The sequence below is a fragment of the Vidua macroura genome, chromosome 2 (assembly GCF_024509145.1).
Source record: "Vidua macroura isolate BioBank_ID:100142 chromosome 2, ASM2450914v1, whole genome shotgun sequence".
In the NCBI taxonomy this organism is placed as follows: domain Eukaryota; kingdom Metazoa; phylum Chordata; class Aves; order Passeriformes; family Viduidae; genus Vidua; species Vidua macroura.
Genome location: NC_071572.1, coordinates 33,454,794 through 33,472,576, shown reverse-complemented (window position 1 = coordinate 33,472,576; position 17,783 = coordinate 33,454,794). Strand labels below are relative to the sequence as shown.

Here is a 17,783-nt window from a genome sequence, read left to right as displayed (position 1 = left end):
TCAGATGCTTCTGAGTCAGAGAAGCAGGAGGAGAAAAAAGACAACTTCTACCGACTAATGCAATAGACACAGCATCTAAAAATAAAATAAAAATAGACAAGATTTTTCACTCACAGGCTAATTATAACATTATTTTATAAATACAAGCAGAACTATTATTTGAGTAAAAATTTTACACAAACCACAAGGTTGCACCTGGAAGAAAACACTGCAGCACAAAAGACAGCAGTAGCTGTAACTGCTGGCTGCTCTCATACAACCCTTCCTGCACCTCTGTAATTTTACTAAACACTAATGAAATCCAAAAATCATGCACTGTGTTCTTCCGAAGACGAATGCCCTAGGAAATAAAACTTATCAAGAATACTTCATATCTTATGATGAAAGTTGCACCACCCAGTAGCTCTAAGTCCCTTGTGATGAAGTGATCAAAACATGATGTTTATGAAAAGTGGTTTTATTTTTCTGATGTTTTTTTTAAAAATAAAATAGTAGATAAATATACTGTTGCAATACATACTATCTGAACACTACACATGCTATCTATACTCACCACTAATCAAACTTAGCATAAGCAGGATCACTTTAAAAGTATTTGCTATGAGATTGGCCATCAGCTTGCAGCTTCAGGACGTGCACTGCATTAGAAACCCCATGATGTTCACAGCTACATCTCCAAATTGCATGTCATCAAAATCCTTGCTCAAAAATGATCATGATGTTCACAGCTTATGATTTACTTAGGCCTTCAAATGTTGGGATATTCATGTAACATTAATTGCAGAGGCTAATATTTCAACTAAGGCTACTAATTTTGATTCCTTGTTACAAAAAAGAAACAGGGAGAGTTAAAGTGTTCTCTCCTGTGCCCTAATACTTTCTCATTGCCTGAATTAAAAGAATTACCGAATCATTCAGGTGGGAAAAGTCCTACAGAGGGCTTCAGCCCCTGCCCAGGCTCTAAACAGGGAATAGGAAATCCAAAAAGGCTGTTGCTCAAAAGATACATGTAGTCGTATCTTGAAAATTTCCATGGATGCAGATCTGCGCCCTTGAAAAGCTAACAGCTTTTGCTTACTGCATTCCTGTATGCCTGGGAAGTTATTGTCCTTGCTTCTACTTATATGCATCCTTTGGCACTGGAGCTCAGTCATGAATTCCCTACTTCACCAAACCAGTCTCCCAACACATCTACTCATTTTCCTGAATGTATAATTGGAACTTTCTTGTGCTTGGAGGACAGTGTTCTTGAAGTCCTGCTAGCTCTCTTCAGTAATTCCATGCTTCAGAGCTGCCTCCCAGATCCCACCCAGTTACCTAAACAGAAACATGCTGTCCTGAAGTCCAGGACCAGAAAAACTACTTCCCCTCCTCACTTCTCTCTGGAGCTCAGTCACCACTATTTCATTGCTGTTACAGACAATACTGCCATTGATTGTCACTTCTCTATGGGTACTACTTATTTTATTAAAAGCAAACACAAGGAGATGCCAACCCGTCTTTCCTAAAGGACCTACAATCACCCATGGAAGAATACTAGCCACACAGGCTATTCCATCACAATTCAGTTATTCCAGTGATCATTCCAATATTATTTTCCATAGCTCACTCCTTCTCATAGACCTCTATACCCACAACTTGCATGGCAAAAGAAAGTTTACTTAGCTGATTTTGAATGGGCTAACATGTGTGAATCTTAATTACTCTGTTGAGAACCCAGCATGCAAATTCCTCAGAACTCTGAATTTGTAGATATGTTCCAAGTTCAAGAAATGGAAACATCTGCTTTCCCTACATAAACTCTTTAACTTTTGAAGTCCTAAAATGAATTCCACCTGGTGTGGGCTTTTCCTCTCCTGCCTCAGGCTGCAGAAGTTGCAGATGATTTTGGACGTCAAGAAATTTTTAGACACAACAGGTAAAATATAAAACATTAACAGATCAAGAAAGTAATTACTTTTTTAGCTCCTGCTTCTCTTAGCACTTCCATTCAATTCTCATTCAGCAATCTTTCAGAGACCTTACACAGCAGACTACAACTCAAACAGCAGAAATTAAGTGCAGCTTTTAAAATGAGAAAATGTTGTGCAATTACCCATTTCTGTAAGCTCTTCATTTAGCTCCTGGAGCCAAAAGATGTCCATGTCATCCAAGTCATAGCGACACACAGATTCTGCTAGCTCCAAGATGTTGATGTAACCTGGTTCTGTGGGTTCTTGGCTGGAACAGTGGATGTATTTTCTGGGTCGTGTATACAGTACTTCTTTTACCTTTTCTGCTACAACCCTGTGAGTGAAAAGAAAAAAAAAGAAATACTTACAGCTTTTTAAGACCCATCCTTGAAAGACATAAAATATTTGCTGTAAGTGCAAAGCTGGGGTTTCACAGATTAAGTAAGTATATTAAGTAAGCCAGTAAGTATAGTCAGCCTGGGGAGACAGGATTCTCTAAATGTCATTTTTTCACACAAAATGTTCCAAGGTTTACTACATATACAGAACCCTTTTAAAATGTAAGCCTGTCCATATGACTTCAATTTAACAAATGCTACTGGTATGACAAAGCAACTGTTTCTGAAACCCACTGAAAGTATTGTGCATAAAACCAATGCAATCTTTGTCCTATATTCTTCCTAAATGACATAAGGAAATCTTGCCAACTGATCTCTTGAAAATACCAGCTTTTTCACGAAAGCTTACTGTAGTAATTCTACTGTAGTGTCTCTGTGTGTGGTGGAAAAATCCTCGCTCTCCATTTGGGATACTCAGTCATCCCTAATTTTGTAAATGACACCTTATCCACATCACAAATACATTATTTTTGTTATGCAAAAAACATTCTGATGCCAAACAAAAATGTAAAGGGGAAAAGTCATCCAAGAAGCAATGGAGAAAAATATTTGTGTTCCTTCTGTTGTTTCTTTCAAGTATTTTCGGAGATAAAACTCTGTGTTTAATTGGTTTGATTTTGGAATGGAAAGAATAATCTTAACTAGATAAAGTTCAATTTTTCTCTGAATTCAATGCAAAAAGCCCTACATGTGGAAGGAAGCCAGAGAGATACAGAATGGAACAGTGCCATGCATGAGCAGCTCTACATGCTTTCTGGAGCTCACCCTCCACAGGACAAGGAAAAGATAAAAACTCTGGAAAATAAGACAGCAAAGAAGGAGGAGGCAGCTGTCAAGTCCAAATAATTCTAACTGGACAATGTGGATTATCAATGTTAGCACAAGTAACGACCTTCCGCCATTCTCCACCCCCCTTCACCCTGCTCATTTTTTCCTCTAATTCCCTTGTGAGCTTTTCTTTTCTCTGTTCCAGCCAAATCTATAGCTATTATAGCTATATAGGTAATATAATACTGCTGGTATGAGCTGCTATATACTTATTTTTAATAACTTAGTACTGACAATAGCACCAGTGGAAATTAAATTATGCTGACTCAGCACTTTCACCAGACAATTAATTTATCTTCGTCTTGAAGACAACACTGGCATTAACCTTTCTTTGTTGAAACATGCTTTGTTTCCACCAGGAAGGGTTGCAGGACTACAGTGCTATGTTTCCCTAATCTAAACACAGTGTGAGAGAACAGAAGATTCTTTATGTATTCTCAAAATCTGAGACCACTGAACTTCTATAATGTTAAACAGCCAACTGTGGTGAGAGAAGGCAGAAAAGGTTAAAACATCGAGAATAACCAAAATTAGATTATAAAAACAAATGAGTAATTTTATCAGGTATCAGTAATTACTGCATGCCTAGTGCTCTATATCACCATGCAGGGTAGGGAAACCTTTCAAGTAATATGCATAAGATATGGGTTTATTTTTAATTTATTCAACTCCCCATGCTCAAATAAAAAACAGCTTTTAATCCATAGCACCATGTGCCTGAAGAAAAAAGATCTCTTTACACTCACAATGTAGATACTGTAACAGCGTGCAGACAGAATGAGATCTGGACTGAAGCACCACAGAAATGTTTTCCAAATTGGCACTCGTGTGGTTTAAGAACATGTCTGAAAGCTGCTACACTGAAGATTTAAACATACCAACAGAGAAAAGCTGACTGCACTTAGACAACTTGGTTTTGAGCAACCATCTTCTCTGAGTTGCCATTTTGTGCACATGATCCATGTCTGATCACCAATACCTGAGAGAAGGCTGCGGAATAGTTTCTGGACTGGCTGGAACCTGAACCCCTTTCTCCCATTCTTGTTTCCATGTGTCCGCAAAGACGTAATACTCATCAGGGTTGACATGGTGAGAATCTGGAAGTTTCATGGCACTAATGAGATCCTTGCGGAACACCTGCAGGAAACACAGAGTGCAAAGACAGATTTGAGAAAGAACATTGCATTAAAGAACGTGGCAGGCATTTTTCTTATCTACACTGAAACAGTGCATATACATTGATAATTTTTTAAAAGAGTATCAACATAAAGAAATCAATTTGAAACTACCTAGATTATTAATTTTTAGTGCATTAGGTACAGTATGATAAGAAGTTTACACTAATTCAAAACCATGCTGCTGCCCAAAGGCTAACCAGAAGGAAGAAGGTTTTTACAGGTAAGCAGAGAGAGGAGAAAGGAAGCCTGCATCTGATTCAAGACTTGCCACCATATTTTCAATCAGCTTATTGTCAGCCTGTAGGTTGTATCCTAACTTAAACACAAAGCAGGATATCCTTTTCTTTCACTCAGTTCGGCTACTTTAAACTGTCATATTCATCATGGGCTACAAACAGTTGCCATGGCAAAACTGATGGATAGGCACTTGCTCATTTATTAAAACCACTTGAAGCTTTATTGGTTGGGATCTCCGAGATCGAAGATGAACAGCTGCCTTTGCTGCAACACAAGATCTGTGTTGCTCTGTGTGTAAGCAGTGATGGACAATAACCAGCCTCAGCATCCTTCAGCAAACCTACACTTTGAAACACCACTCTCATACAAAGCAAACCACAGCGGCAAATCTCCAGCCATAACACTTGGCTCCAGAGAGTCACGTTTTTACAAGCATGTAAACGTGATTATCAGTCATCTCAAAGCTTACTTAATTTCAGTGTCTGTCAACTACAGGTGCCTACAATTTAAATAAAGAGCATATGTATCCTCTGTGGGTTTTCTCCCCCACTGCACCAGCTTAATGTTCAGTAAAGCAAAACAGTAATTGTGACTTGGTTTTAGGGAGACATTGCAACTAATTAACTGTATTATTGTAATAAGAAATCAAATCCTCAAAGGGCAATAAAACGACACGGAAAATATCCCTGCAGTAAATTGTGACAGGTTGAACTCTCTTTTCACTAATTCAGTTTTATAACCAGAAGAGTAATAAACAATTTCAGAGCCCAATATCTTCATGTACCCTGTTCAATTTGACAGTACCAGACTGCTTATGCCTACTGCGGAAATTCTCAGCTGTTCTTGGAAATCATCAAGTAAATATTACTTTAAAAGTCTCTGTGCTAAATGGGTATTGAAATAGCTGCTGTGACCTGGAACATTAGCATTACTTCATTATGTTCTACAACTGCATCTCATATGGATGGCCAGGAGAGCAAGCTGACCGAGGGTACTCAAACCCACAGACTCAAGGGTCATGTATTTCCTATTAATGTGTTACCTGCCTTGGTTCAGAACAGACTGTTCACTGCTGCCTTCTGTATAAAACTCCTCAGGTACCTAACAGGCCTGTATTAAAATCTGAATGTCAAGAGTGAAAGCAATGAGACTGCAAGACTGCAAGCATCCTTTTTTTTTTTTTTTTTTTTTTTTCCCCAAGCACTATATGTACACAACAAAATAAAATGTAAAATTATTTATGCCACTTAAAAGCCATTTTAGTTTTCTGTGTTACAGGTACAGAGCCAGAATTATGAGAAACACTAACAGGGCACAATTCCAAAGAACACTGGAAGGGAAAAGTATGATACTGGAAGGGAAGTGCAATGACTGCTTTAATTACCAGAAAATATATTTCTCAAATCTTATCTGAGGTAAGTGCTTTACAAACTACCTTTTAAGCCACTGACAGAATATAAAAGTGACGTATTTCCTATCAAATGCACTATTTCTTAACCACTAGATGAAAAATGCTATTAAAGGCATCAGTATTCTAACTACATTGCTTAGCAGCAAATCTTCTGATCATCCATTATGTATGCAAACCATATCTCTATTTTTAGAGCACAAGCCCCCTCCTGGAGCATGAACTTCTTCAGGGTTTCTTTTGACTGTTGCAAGTACTGACCACACCATCACCATGCCACAAGATAAAGTTCTCTGCTTCAGATTCCTACAGTTTACAGTACAGGTACCACTGAAGGTCAAAAATTTAATCAATAAAAGGATAACTGTTGAAACCTTAAGGGACTCCAAAACTCAGCTAAGACTTCCTAAGAATTGCCTGTTCATACTTGTGATTAACAGTGCAATTGAGGATTTCTTGCAGACATTTGGAATGATTACAATCTTTAGTTCTAGTCATTCTTCATTTCTTCACGTGTGGCAAAGCAGGGTCATCCAACAGTAAAATACTCTCAGAGGGCAACGTATGAGAATACTCAGTCTGTATTTCTTTCATCGTGGAAGTAAACCAAAACACTCAGGGGACCCAAAGAGAGTTTTCTGACAAATCAAGTAAATTCTACTTCAGCAGTCAGCCTCAAGGCCATGAACTAAGCCATCTACACAAAGAGCAGCACACACACCTTCAGGATTTAAATAGCCAGCTTCTCCTCATGGCTGTTTCTTTCCAACATTTGAAAAACAAATAAATGCTGCTTCCTTTACTAACTGTGTCCAGAGAACAACAGCTAGTCTGCTCCACAGCACACACTCTCCCCTCTTGGCAAGAACCACCTGCATTTCCAGTTAGCCCATGACGCTCAGTGGCCAATCTTTCAATCACCCCAAAGTAGTTCTACTTCTTACCTTATATAAATGACAACCCCTCAACTTTATTTTAACATCACCTGTAATATCATACATATTGAAAATACCTGAAAAATGAGCATGCCAAGGCTAGGCTTATAAGGTATTCCCATCCAGAAACATCACTCCTCACAACCAGACTGAGCTGGTGTCAAGCGTCTTTAGCACACAACAGAAGGCCTTGCAGAGCTGAGCTATAACCAACTGCAGCTCCCAGAGCCACACAGAAGTGGGAAACTCCCCACCATTTAGAGCATTCCACAGTAGTTACTGTGTGACAGTGGGATTTTTAAAAAATATTTTTTAGCAAAGAGAGCATGAAAGTACAAAGGAGTTTTAGCCTTACCATGCAAGACTGTTTGGTCTGAACTTAAAATTGCATTTTGCTGCCAGGAATTTTTAGCTTCAACCACAAACAGTGCAGCACTTTGAGTAAATTATATCAATGAAATGTGTCTGCTTATGTAATCATTGTCTCATAATCTAATCATTACCACTTCATTGAGACTTTCTATTATATATTTCATGCTTTAATACTGCAGCTTAAATATAGAACAAAAGACCTTGTTCTTTAGTCTTGTTGTGGTCTTAAGCCCAGCTGGAAATGAAATTCTACTCAGCTGCTTGCTCAACCCCACTCCTGTCTTCCCCCCCCCAAACCCAGTGGAATGGGGAGTAGAATCAAACTAAAATTTGTATGTTGAGATAAGAACAGTTTAATAATTGAAAATAAAGTTAAATACAATAATAATGACAAATAATAATAACAATAATGATAATAAAAAGGAAAAACTCAAACAAGTGATGCACAATACAGTTGCTCACCACCCACTGACCAATGCCAGACCCCGCTTCCCAAACCCAGATCAGCTCCCCTTCTGGGTAACTCCTCCAGTTTATACAATAGTTCTGTGGGGTGGAATATCCCTCTGATCAGTATGGGTCACCTGTCCCAGTTATGCCACCTCGCAGTCTTTCTTGTTTTGTGGTTTATTTTTTATTGCGTACCTCCTCCCTGTCTGAGCATGAGACACGTAAAAGAAGAAAAGTCCTTGATTTGGGATAAACACGAGTTACCAAATAACCAAAGCCCACTTTATGCTGGATTGCATGTAATTGCTTCAGTGGTGAGGCTTCCCCTGCACCCAGCAGAACTTAGCAACTCAGGCTTTTCATCACACCCATCACCTGGGGAGTCAGGAGACGCACTGCTCAGAAACACAGAGCTATGATTTTTTTAAAAAGCAGAAGGGAACTATTATGTCCTGACTTCCCTGCAAAAGTATATTAGATTTTTTACAGCAAACAGCATGGAATGAGGGCCAGCATCCTCTCTAACCAGACAACATCTAGCATTTTCCTAGATTTTTGGTGCCCCTCCCAATTCATCTCAAAGGTCAAGTTTAAAATTCTATTGTCAAACTCCTGGGTTTATGTGAAATGTAAATTACACAAGAGGTTTTCCATCATGTCGAGGGTCAAATAGTTTTATTTATTCTCCTTTGAAAGGATCCAGTAACTTTTATTCCCGTAAGCACCCCCAAACATTAAGGCTTACTCTACTATTGTAGCTCTCAAGAACAGGCCCTCAGCAAACACACGAAGCAGCAGGTTTACACCTAAAATCACCACATAAATAATAAAACAAAATTTAAATTCTAATATGACTTATTGCAAGTGTAATACAGCCACACAGTATCCGAGCATAGTTTATCTTTGTACGGATATTTGACAGTATGTGCAAAAGACTACCCATTTACAGGGCATGAAGCTCCAAGAACAGAATTTGGTGACCCTGTCCTGGAAAGGTAGAATTTTTTCTTGCTAAAACATTGCAACCTGGGCATGAAATTGCTGAACTAAGTAACTTGCCTTATAGAGAAGTGTAGAAACTTAAAGCAGGTTTGCTTTGGATTTTGGTTGGTTGTGGGATATGTGGCAGCAAAGTAAATAAAAGGCAACATAAATTTCAAATGCAAATGAAGCTACAGTTCCAGGGACATATACCAACGAGACTGAAAAACTTAAATGTTAAAAATGATAGTGATAGTCAGGAATACGTGTAGAAATAAATTTGTAGCTCTCAAACATCCACACAATTTGGACAAGCAAGGCAGTAAATCCTGATGTTAAAACTCCCTATTCTCTAAAACTATTTTAATGAATTATCCAGGGCTCAAGCAAATTAAATATTGTACTTTTCATTTAAGTAGCCATGATTCTTCCTAGCCTCCTTTTACAAGCATGTATAGGAAAGGCCAGGAAATTGGATACTAAATCAATGCTACCTAACATTGTGTCTCTGACAGTATCTCATGAGCCAGAAGAATGTGCAAGAACATGTCAAGTTTCCTTCTGGTTGCTTATCAGACATAAGCTTTGGATTTTGGGGTTAATCCTAACAATCAATTTTTAAAGTGGTACTAATTTATACAGATATTTTTAAAAATCTGTACTTGCTATCATCTGTCCAATTCCTTTTTTAATCTTGTTTAATTCTCAGTCTCAACAACTTCCTGTAGCAGATGAGCTTCCCAGCCTAATTGCATGAAAAGGATATCCTTTCAATTGCTACAGATTTTCTAAGTTTTGGCCTCATTTTTCAATGCTCACGGCTGCCTTTTCTGTCCAGTTTTTCCATCACAAGGACAGGCAGGACTGAAGCACTCTAGCTCTGCTGTTTCCAACCCATTCACACTTTACTGTTATGCCTGCTCATTCACTTCAAAGGTAAAATAGCTCAGCTTTTTCACAAGCAAGCTCTTCCACACCTCTCTGCATTTGGGTCACCTCTTCCTAAAGAGTTCAAATAGCCTGAGACAGTATCTCAAAGGGAAAAAAAAAAGCTATCATAGAAGTAATTGAGGAGTTTGCACCTCCAACCTTACATATTTTTTTTTTTAATCAACTAACCCAAGCAGGCTAAAAAGTAGCTCATGGATAACACACGCTCGCCAGAGGTCTTGAGAAGCCACACGTCTCAGATAATTCAGAATTTTTTAAGGTAAGCATGCACATAAAAGTGGCAGTCTCTTATTACACATGGTGCATGCAAAGCAATATAGTTTAACCATGTTGCCCATTCAGTCACAGAACAAAATAAAGCACTTCCAAACTGCAAAAGGAGTCCATTTGCTGCCAAGATACTAGTCTTACAGGCTGCTTCTCAGGATCAAGACCTACGATTTATGTGGCAGTTAAATGCCACTAAAAAGAGTTTCATGTACCCAAGTAATGAATGCAGACCATTTAGTTTTGGAAGATAAGCTGTATTTCACATGATAATACAGCTGTCACAATCAGCAACGAGGGGATTAAAAACTACGCCTGCTGTGAGATTCGAAACCCTATTTGCAAAGAGAAGTAAAATATTACCATGTTATATGGAAGGGGTTTTAAAAAAAAAGTACACTAACTTAACTTCTTTGCACTTTCAAGGAGGAGACAGGATTGAAAAAAGATATACATAAATTTGAGTGTCATAAAGATCTCTTAGGCTCTTTTGTGACCCCACAAGCATAAGGGAAAAGACCTGGTCAGTCATACAGGCCGGTCCAGCTAATGAATTTTCCCTGCAAAAATGATTCCCACTACTCTGCCATCATTTTCTGCCTCAGCTTTCATGGAGACAGGAAACTGCCAAGTACAGGCTTCATGCTGAGCCAGACATCCAAATGTCTCCTACCCTGCTGCTCCCACACAGCCTACTGCAGAAGGCTGTGAGTCTCTCCTGTCTACGTTTAAATCCACTGAGGGGCAACACCACAAATGCTATGTGGCCAACATCATCATAAAAGTCTCCAAACCAGCTATGACTTTGAATTACTGGTGTGCCTCTAATCTCAACACAGCTTATTTATTCACAGTAAATGCTAAAGCTAATTGGATAACAGAATTTTTAAGTCACCATTTCAGTAGTTTGTGACAGACTGTAATCCAGAAGGCCAGCAGCAAGAAAGAGACACAGCCCTGCTTTTGACATTACCTACAGAAGCACCATGGTCTGAAGAAGCATCATTACAGGCTTCCCTTGTTCTCACCTTCTTCTCCAAGGAGGAGACTAGAGTAAGTTGAAACCAGGTCCAACCCAGTAACATTGATCAATCCCTTCTGGATTGATACAGGCTCTGGAAATGGCCATTTGCAGTGTATCACAACACCTCTTGGCCTGGCAGTAAAACCAGATGACCTCGCTCCACTGAGGCCATTCCTAAACCCACCCGGATTCTAAAGCACCTGGAAGGCAATTCAAGCAGTCCTCAGATGCAGCCGCTCATCACTTTTTACAGGCAACCTCAGAGGACACCGGCATATTCAGATAAGTCCTGAACTGAACATATACTCACTACCTGCTTATTGGAGCACCAAACCCAAGCTTTTATTTGGAGAGAACCCAGGTACTCAGGTTGGGCTGGTGATAGTAGAGGAAGGGGAAGAAAGCATATGTATTCACATGTAATTGATTTGAAAAACCAAGGCTTAATGGCATGAAAAAAAATTAATGTATGAAGACCGTGAACAAAAATATTCCCAAACAACTATTTATAGCTTTGACCTTCTACATTTTCTGCATCACTAACTCAAGAAACAGCCTGCTGCCTGGCAAGCAGAGGTGAATGAAAGGAGAGCAATGCCAACTTGTTACAGAAAAGCCTTGCTAAAGAGATGCTGTCAGCCTGAAAATTTAAATTTCTATCTAATAGATATTAGATATGTAGTCGGATCCCTTTTCAGTATTTGCTTTGCTCCCCTGTCACCATTTGATGCATAAATAATCAATTTCAATGCTCTGCTGACAAAAGCATTTTGTATAATACACTTCCCAGCATATGGTTTTCACGGGGTTGGAGGGAGCGCTTGCTTTTAGTGGAACAAAAGCAAAACAAAGACTAGCCACAAGTCTTTTGCACAAGAGGTACAGTACTACTGTCACCTTCCCTTTCACTCCCTTTCCTGGAGAACTTTATTTGTTTCACGGATCTTTTAAATATTATACTCATGATACTCTTTCCAAACAGGATATGTTCTAAAGTTTGGGATTTCTTTCCTTTTTTTTTTTTTTTAATTCCTTTATTTTCCCCAGGAGGAGAATCTTAAGTCAAATACAACAAAGAGATTCCAGTTTTACTGGAAGGATTACACTATGAAATAGACTTATTAAACTTCAAGTGTACATTCCAGATTTTTTTCTCCAAAATTTCATATTTTCAAGCACTAGAGGAATCAAGATTTTACCTCAGAACCACTAAAAGGCAGCAAAGATGATCTCAAAAGAAGGAACTGAAAACACTGCTTGTTTTAATTCCTAGAAGTTATGTAAACAGAAAACTTGCATGCTACATAGCTGGACCACATCTTCATAATTATTGTTTTAATGTACATATGCACATAGAGAAAGAATGGAGCAAACTCAAAGAAGGCTGTAATAGGGCAATCCCTAAGATGGAGAGATAGAAGAATAAAACTGGATGGCTGGGCTGGATGACTGGATGATTGGTCCCTTACCAATCCCTTGGTAAGGGAAAGAAGGGATTGGTAAGGGACTAGCACTGAGGTGTATCTGAAACAGCAACAAGCCTGGCAATGTATGTGCTTCAGCTCCCATTTGCACAGCTTGACTGGTAACAGAGCTGCTGCCTAGGCACACATGAGCAACACTTACAAGACCTCAACAGCCACAAGCTGCTTTAAGATTTAAATTCTTAAAGAACCATAATCCTCATAACATCTTAAAGGCAAAAAGCTTAGTGGGTTTTTCTTAACATTCTTGGTGGCTGCAAATAAAACACTATGTAGCTAGCTTGTTCTAGCCAATTTTTTTTAACTTTTTTTTGCATTTTCTTTTAGAAGTGAGTTTTCTTGAATTGACTTTCAGTAAGAATTAAGCTTCCAAAGAAATTACACATTCTGTATCATTTACCTTGTTCTTACCACACCAAACCCACCTAGTTAGCAGCATTTAGAAAAGAAGCACAAAGCTTGTTTGCTGAATAGCTTAAGCTATAGGAGCACAATCTGTGTATTTCACACAACCTTGCACAGCAGTAACCACTCAGGTAAAAAGCTGCTGGTATAGTAAATAACTTTAAATTCTACAGAAATAAAGTGGGGTTTGTCAGTCTTTTTTCAGCAGTCATACTAAAATTCTGAAGGACTCATTCAGAGGCAATGTGATAACAAGTAAGGGGAATTAGCTACAAGAAATATTTCTCAAATTTGCAGTTAGTATCTGACTTCAGGCCTTAAGAAAGCAAGCATAAAATCTGGAGAAGGCAGCCAACAAATCTTCCACTAAGAGGGGCTACCAATGGAATGACCAACAGGATGGCTTTGGGTACTGGATTGTGCATAGATGTCTATTTATTAAATAGGTCAGTACAGGTCCAGTGACAGTGGTGGTAAGCATTGAGGTTCTAACAGGTGGAGATGGCCGAGTAAACAAAAAAGCTACACTGACAGTAAAAAGCCAAGAGTAACCAAGTAGCAAACACTGCACATACATATCCTACCCACTTAAGTGTCCCACTGTTTCATCCTGAAGCAGAAAGACAGTATCCTTCCCAAAAACATACATATGAACCACTTTTCTGTGCTATGCTCTCAAATCGTAAGACCATACCAGCTTTTGCAGATTTCAAAATGGTATTAGAATTCCAGGGAAAGAACAAACTACATGTAACTATCTGCAAATGCCCTAAGTCATTTTGGTCCATCAAACATCAGAGTTCCTACAATATTCACATGGTGAGGAAAATGAGGGTCCACAGAGAATTTGACAGGTGACAAAAGGACTCACCAGCACTAGATTCATAGCTCACTTCTTCAAGGCTTAGAAACATGAAAACTGTATGAAAGAAAACTACCAGTGACCAACCCAGTTCTTACCTCAGCAGGCTTCTTTTGTTCATTTGCTGGTGTTTTTGACTTGCTCCTGTATTTAGAACAAGAAGAAAAGGAAGTGGAAGGACCTGTTAGAAAAAAAAAGAAATAAAAAAGGATCGTTATAGCTCAAGTTGAATTCATTTAATTTTTTCCAGTGAAACAAGGCACTCCAATTGCTTGAATTATAATTTTTGACAAGATGTGGGAAAAAAAAAACCTGTTAGGCAGTCTGTAGGCTTAATTTCAGCTCCTCCTGTTCCACTCATTCTTTATAAAACCACAGCACACCAAGTTTATGGGTACACTCTGCTCTGCCCAATACAAGCATGAGTAAACAGAAACAAGCAGACAGACTGCTTTCTTTCATTTAGTTCCCTTCAAACGAAGTGGAAGGAATAGTAAAACAGAGCTTGAAAATGCTCAAAAAAAAAAAAAACTGAAGAACAAAGCAATGATACCAAAATGTGCTAACAAGAGATGCAAAAAAACCATAGTGTGATATCTTAGATGTTTCTGGCAAAATGTTATTTTAGCAGAGGATACATCAATGACTTGCAGTGAATATGACAATGAATCATTATCATATATAGAGCTACTAGATGGGCACAGGTTTATAAGAAACAAACAAGACCCTGTCACACAGGGTTGTTCTGTTTTGGGTTTCTTGCAGATAAAATGGGAAGATATTCAGGTGGATGTCTGCCAAGGAACACTTAAAGTGTAACTTTACTACACTGTTGAACAGACTGAAGTGGAGTAGATCAAGAATCAGTTTGAGATAGCACAACAATCAATATACTGATTATAATTCTAATACATTAATGCTCAAGTAACTTGCCACCCCCAATGTTTAATGTTGAAACTCTGCATACCATGAGACAATGGGATTCTTTTTTAAAAAATAAACAAAATAGAACCCTGGGCAGTACAATTTCTCTTGATTTACAGATTTCTTCTTGCCAACTATGAATGAGAAAAATACACAAGTTTCTCTTGAAATTCTAAGTATACTCAAAACTCCTCTTGTAAGATCCTTTGCCTTATTTTCCTCTGGTAACGTGATTCAGAACACCAAAGACCACAAATACAAAAAGAAATCAATCAAGAAACATTTTCTTTAAAATTTTAAGAGGTGAAACTGTTTGCCTTCAAACCACAGAGGGAAACCACAAGGGGGTGATAGACCAAAGAAAAATTAGCAGGTATTACTTACTCTCATTGTCTGAGCTGTCACTGGTGCTTAGATGCCTGTGGCGTTTCATCCTGACGCATCCTAAAGAGAAAAAAACCAAGTTGATGACAACCGTTCTACGGTTGACGCCAAGTTCTTCAAACTAAAAGGCAAAGGCTCCTCTGAAGAGGTCTCAAGCATACAAGTAATCCCAGTTCAGTCACTATGTTTTATTTCTGCAAGCAACTATTAGATCACAGTACTATTTGTGAAACTGAGCACCCCCAAAACCAGCCTGCCTCTGCTGGGCAGAGCCTGCTTTTAATTTTGCAGAAAGAAGTGCAACCCGCCAGCTGATTCCCGGCAGGGCATGAGCGGTGCACTGCTCCACTCAATGTCCCATCTGTTCAGCTGGAGGAAGAGTTGCCATGGTGGCAGTAGCTAACTGAGAGACGGGTGGAGGCCAGGAAATAAGGTGGATGCACAGCAAGGCAAGGATTTAGAAATATAACACACCTTAAAAAAATCTAAACAAACAAAACACAAAGAAACCTTAAGGCATCCATGCAAAGCAAAAGGCAGATTTTAAATAGTGACAATCATAGAACGAAGTGACTGATGCCATATAAGTCATCTGTTCACCATTTATTTCACAAGCAATGTGGTTTTCAGAAGTCTGAGAAGTGAACAAGAGCATCACTGAGAAACACTTCAGTGGAACTGCACTAATTGCATTAAAAAAAGGTCTTGAACTTTTCAAAATTCATTTTTGAACATGTAATGCTACAGAGAGAGAGGGGAAGAGTAACTTTCTGCACCTCTACTTAATAAAAGAAAAATCAAAACAGTTACCAGCTACATACTCTAAACAAGTGCCAAGAAAAATCCATATATATCTTATTAGTCCTGCCACTCTATAATATTCAACATTACGTTTGTTCACTAAGGTTCAATAACAGTTTACAATTAATAGCAGTAAATAAAAATCACCCCTATGTTTGTAATGGATTGAATGCAAAAATCAATAAAGAAAATAAGTAAGAAGTATTTCTGCAGGAATATACAAGAACTCTATCTTTTTTGCTTGTTTTTAAGCAGAAGATATGCTCAAGTAGGTTACAGACAGCTGGACCTGATATGATGTCTGCAGTACTCTAAGTGCCAGCTTGGCTACACCTGAAGTGTAAGCAGCTTCATTGCTTAAACATAACTACATGCCATTAAGAAAAAAAAACAACACAGGTGAATATCCCATTTCATTAGTGCTCCACAGTAGTTACTGTACAATGGGTCTTGAGATTATCCAAATACCACGGGATAAACAAGATCTCCAGATAAGAGAAGCCTGCCCAAAGGCTTTGAAGAGATTGAAATTGAATTGTTTGCAGCACAAGTGTTTAATTTAGTGGAAAATTACAGCAGTCTTTGTATTTAAGAGAGTGAGTTTACTGAATCTAAATGCAGTGATCACTGGAAGTTTAAATCAATCCTTTCAACCTGTTATAAAAAAAGATATTGTCCACACTCCTGAAAGCTGACAAAGGAAGTGATGCTTCCAGTCATCAAGAAAGCAGACACAGAATTTCTGAGTCAGGTATTTAACCTGGGGGGAAGACAGAAACACACAGGACAAAGGTAATTTGCATCATCACTTAAGCAAGGTATAAAATCCCATTACATAACAAATAATTTCACACTAATAATCTCACAGCTCAGGCAACATAGAGGAGACAAGGCAGTCATGCTATATGTGCAGACCAGTGTCCAAGAAAAGAGTGACATCAAAAATTAAATACTCAATACACCACAGGGCTTTGCTTCCAGCAAGCAATGTAAGGTAGCTTGTTCAGATGAAGAAACTTCATGAAGCTCTTGGACAAAAGCTGTTTGACATGTTGAAGGCACTTGGGTCAGAAGGACTTGTCTTTGTACATGTTTTGGGTGCACCAGGCTTGAAGTTTGCTGCAGGGTACTGAAGGTAGGTCTGGAAGACTACTTTCATATTGGCAACTTACAAAATTTAAAGGCATGGATTTTAATCAAGAGCAAATAAAATTGTACTGTCTGTTTGAGAGCTTGCACTGCAGGCCAAACCCAGCACCTTGGAGCATGCAAGGGGCTAAAAAAATGCAGGTTCTGCTCATGACAACTTATCTGCTGGCAGGTTTCACTTCCTGGCTTAAAGACCATCAGGTATGTTAGAAGACCTTGGGAGACAACAAAAAAGCATCTAGGTGAGCCGAGCAGTATTCCCCATTTCCATTTCTTAGCAAGTAGCAAGCACTTCCATTTCCCAGCAAGAAATGGAAGTGCTTGCTACTTGCTGTGGTTTTATGTTCAGGTGAATTTTTGAGCAATTGTTAAAAGTTGTTGAAAGCTTATGGCAGGTGTTTCCCATCTCTTAGAGTCTATATAAACATGCAGCAATAAAACCTTTTCATTCTGTACTAAGGACAGCTATCTGCAAAGTATAACATGAGCATTCAATTAAAGTAGGGTCAAACGTGAGGTTGAGAGAGACAACTACAGGTCAGAACACCCAGAAAGCCTGGACTTCTGCCTGGGCGACTAGGAAAGAAGAGCAGAGATGCCTACATTTCAAAGACAGCTTACATAGAAATGTCAAGTGTAACAAAACCTTTAGAGCAGAAAGCACACCTCTGCCAAAACCTCCGAGAGAGTAGAAAAACAAACAAACACACACTAAACAAAAGTAACTGTTATTTGAGAACTGGGTTTGTAGCAGCTCAGGCAAGAGATTTACACCTCCATGACAGCAGACAGA

At 38.7% G+C, this 17,783-nt stretch overlaps 1 protein-coding gene across 1 annotated transcript in view; it reads right to left on the bottom strand.

Annotated features, from left to right (window-relative positions):
• Positions 1-17,783, bottom strand: part of JADE3 (jade family PHD finger 3) — a 45,861-nt gene that overhangs the window by 16,541 nt on the left and 11,537 nt on the right. The window contains exons 2-5 of the mRNA XM_053971188.1: positions 15,041-15,100; positions 13,831-13,913; positions 4,158-4,315; positions 2,096-2,286 (exon numbers count right to left, since the gene is read on the bottom strand). Of these exons, the coding sequence (XP_053827163.1) occupies positions 2,096-2,286; positions 4,158-4,315; positions 13,831-13,913; positions 15,041-15,089 (481 nt within the window). The 5' untranslated portion in view covers positions 15,090-15,100. The remainder of the gene's footprint in view (positions 1-2,095; positions 2,287-4,157; positions 4,316-13,830; positions 13,914-15,040; positions 15,101-17,783) is intronic.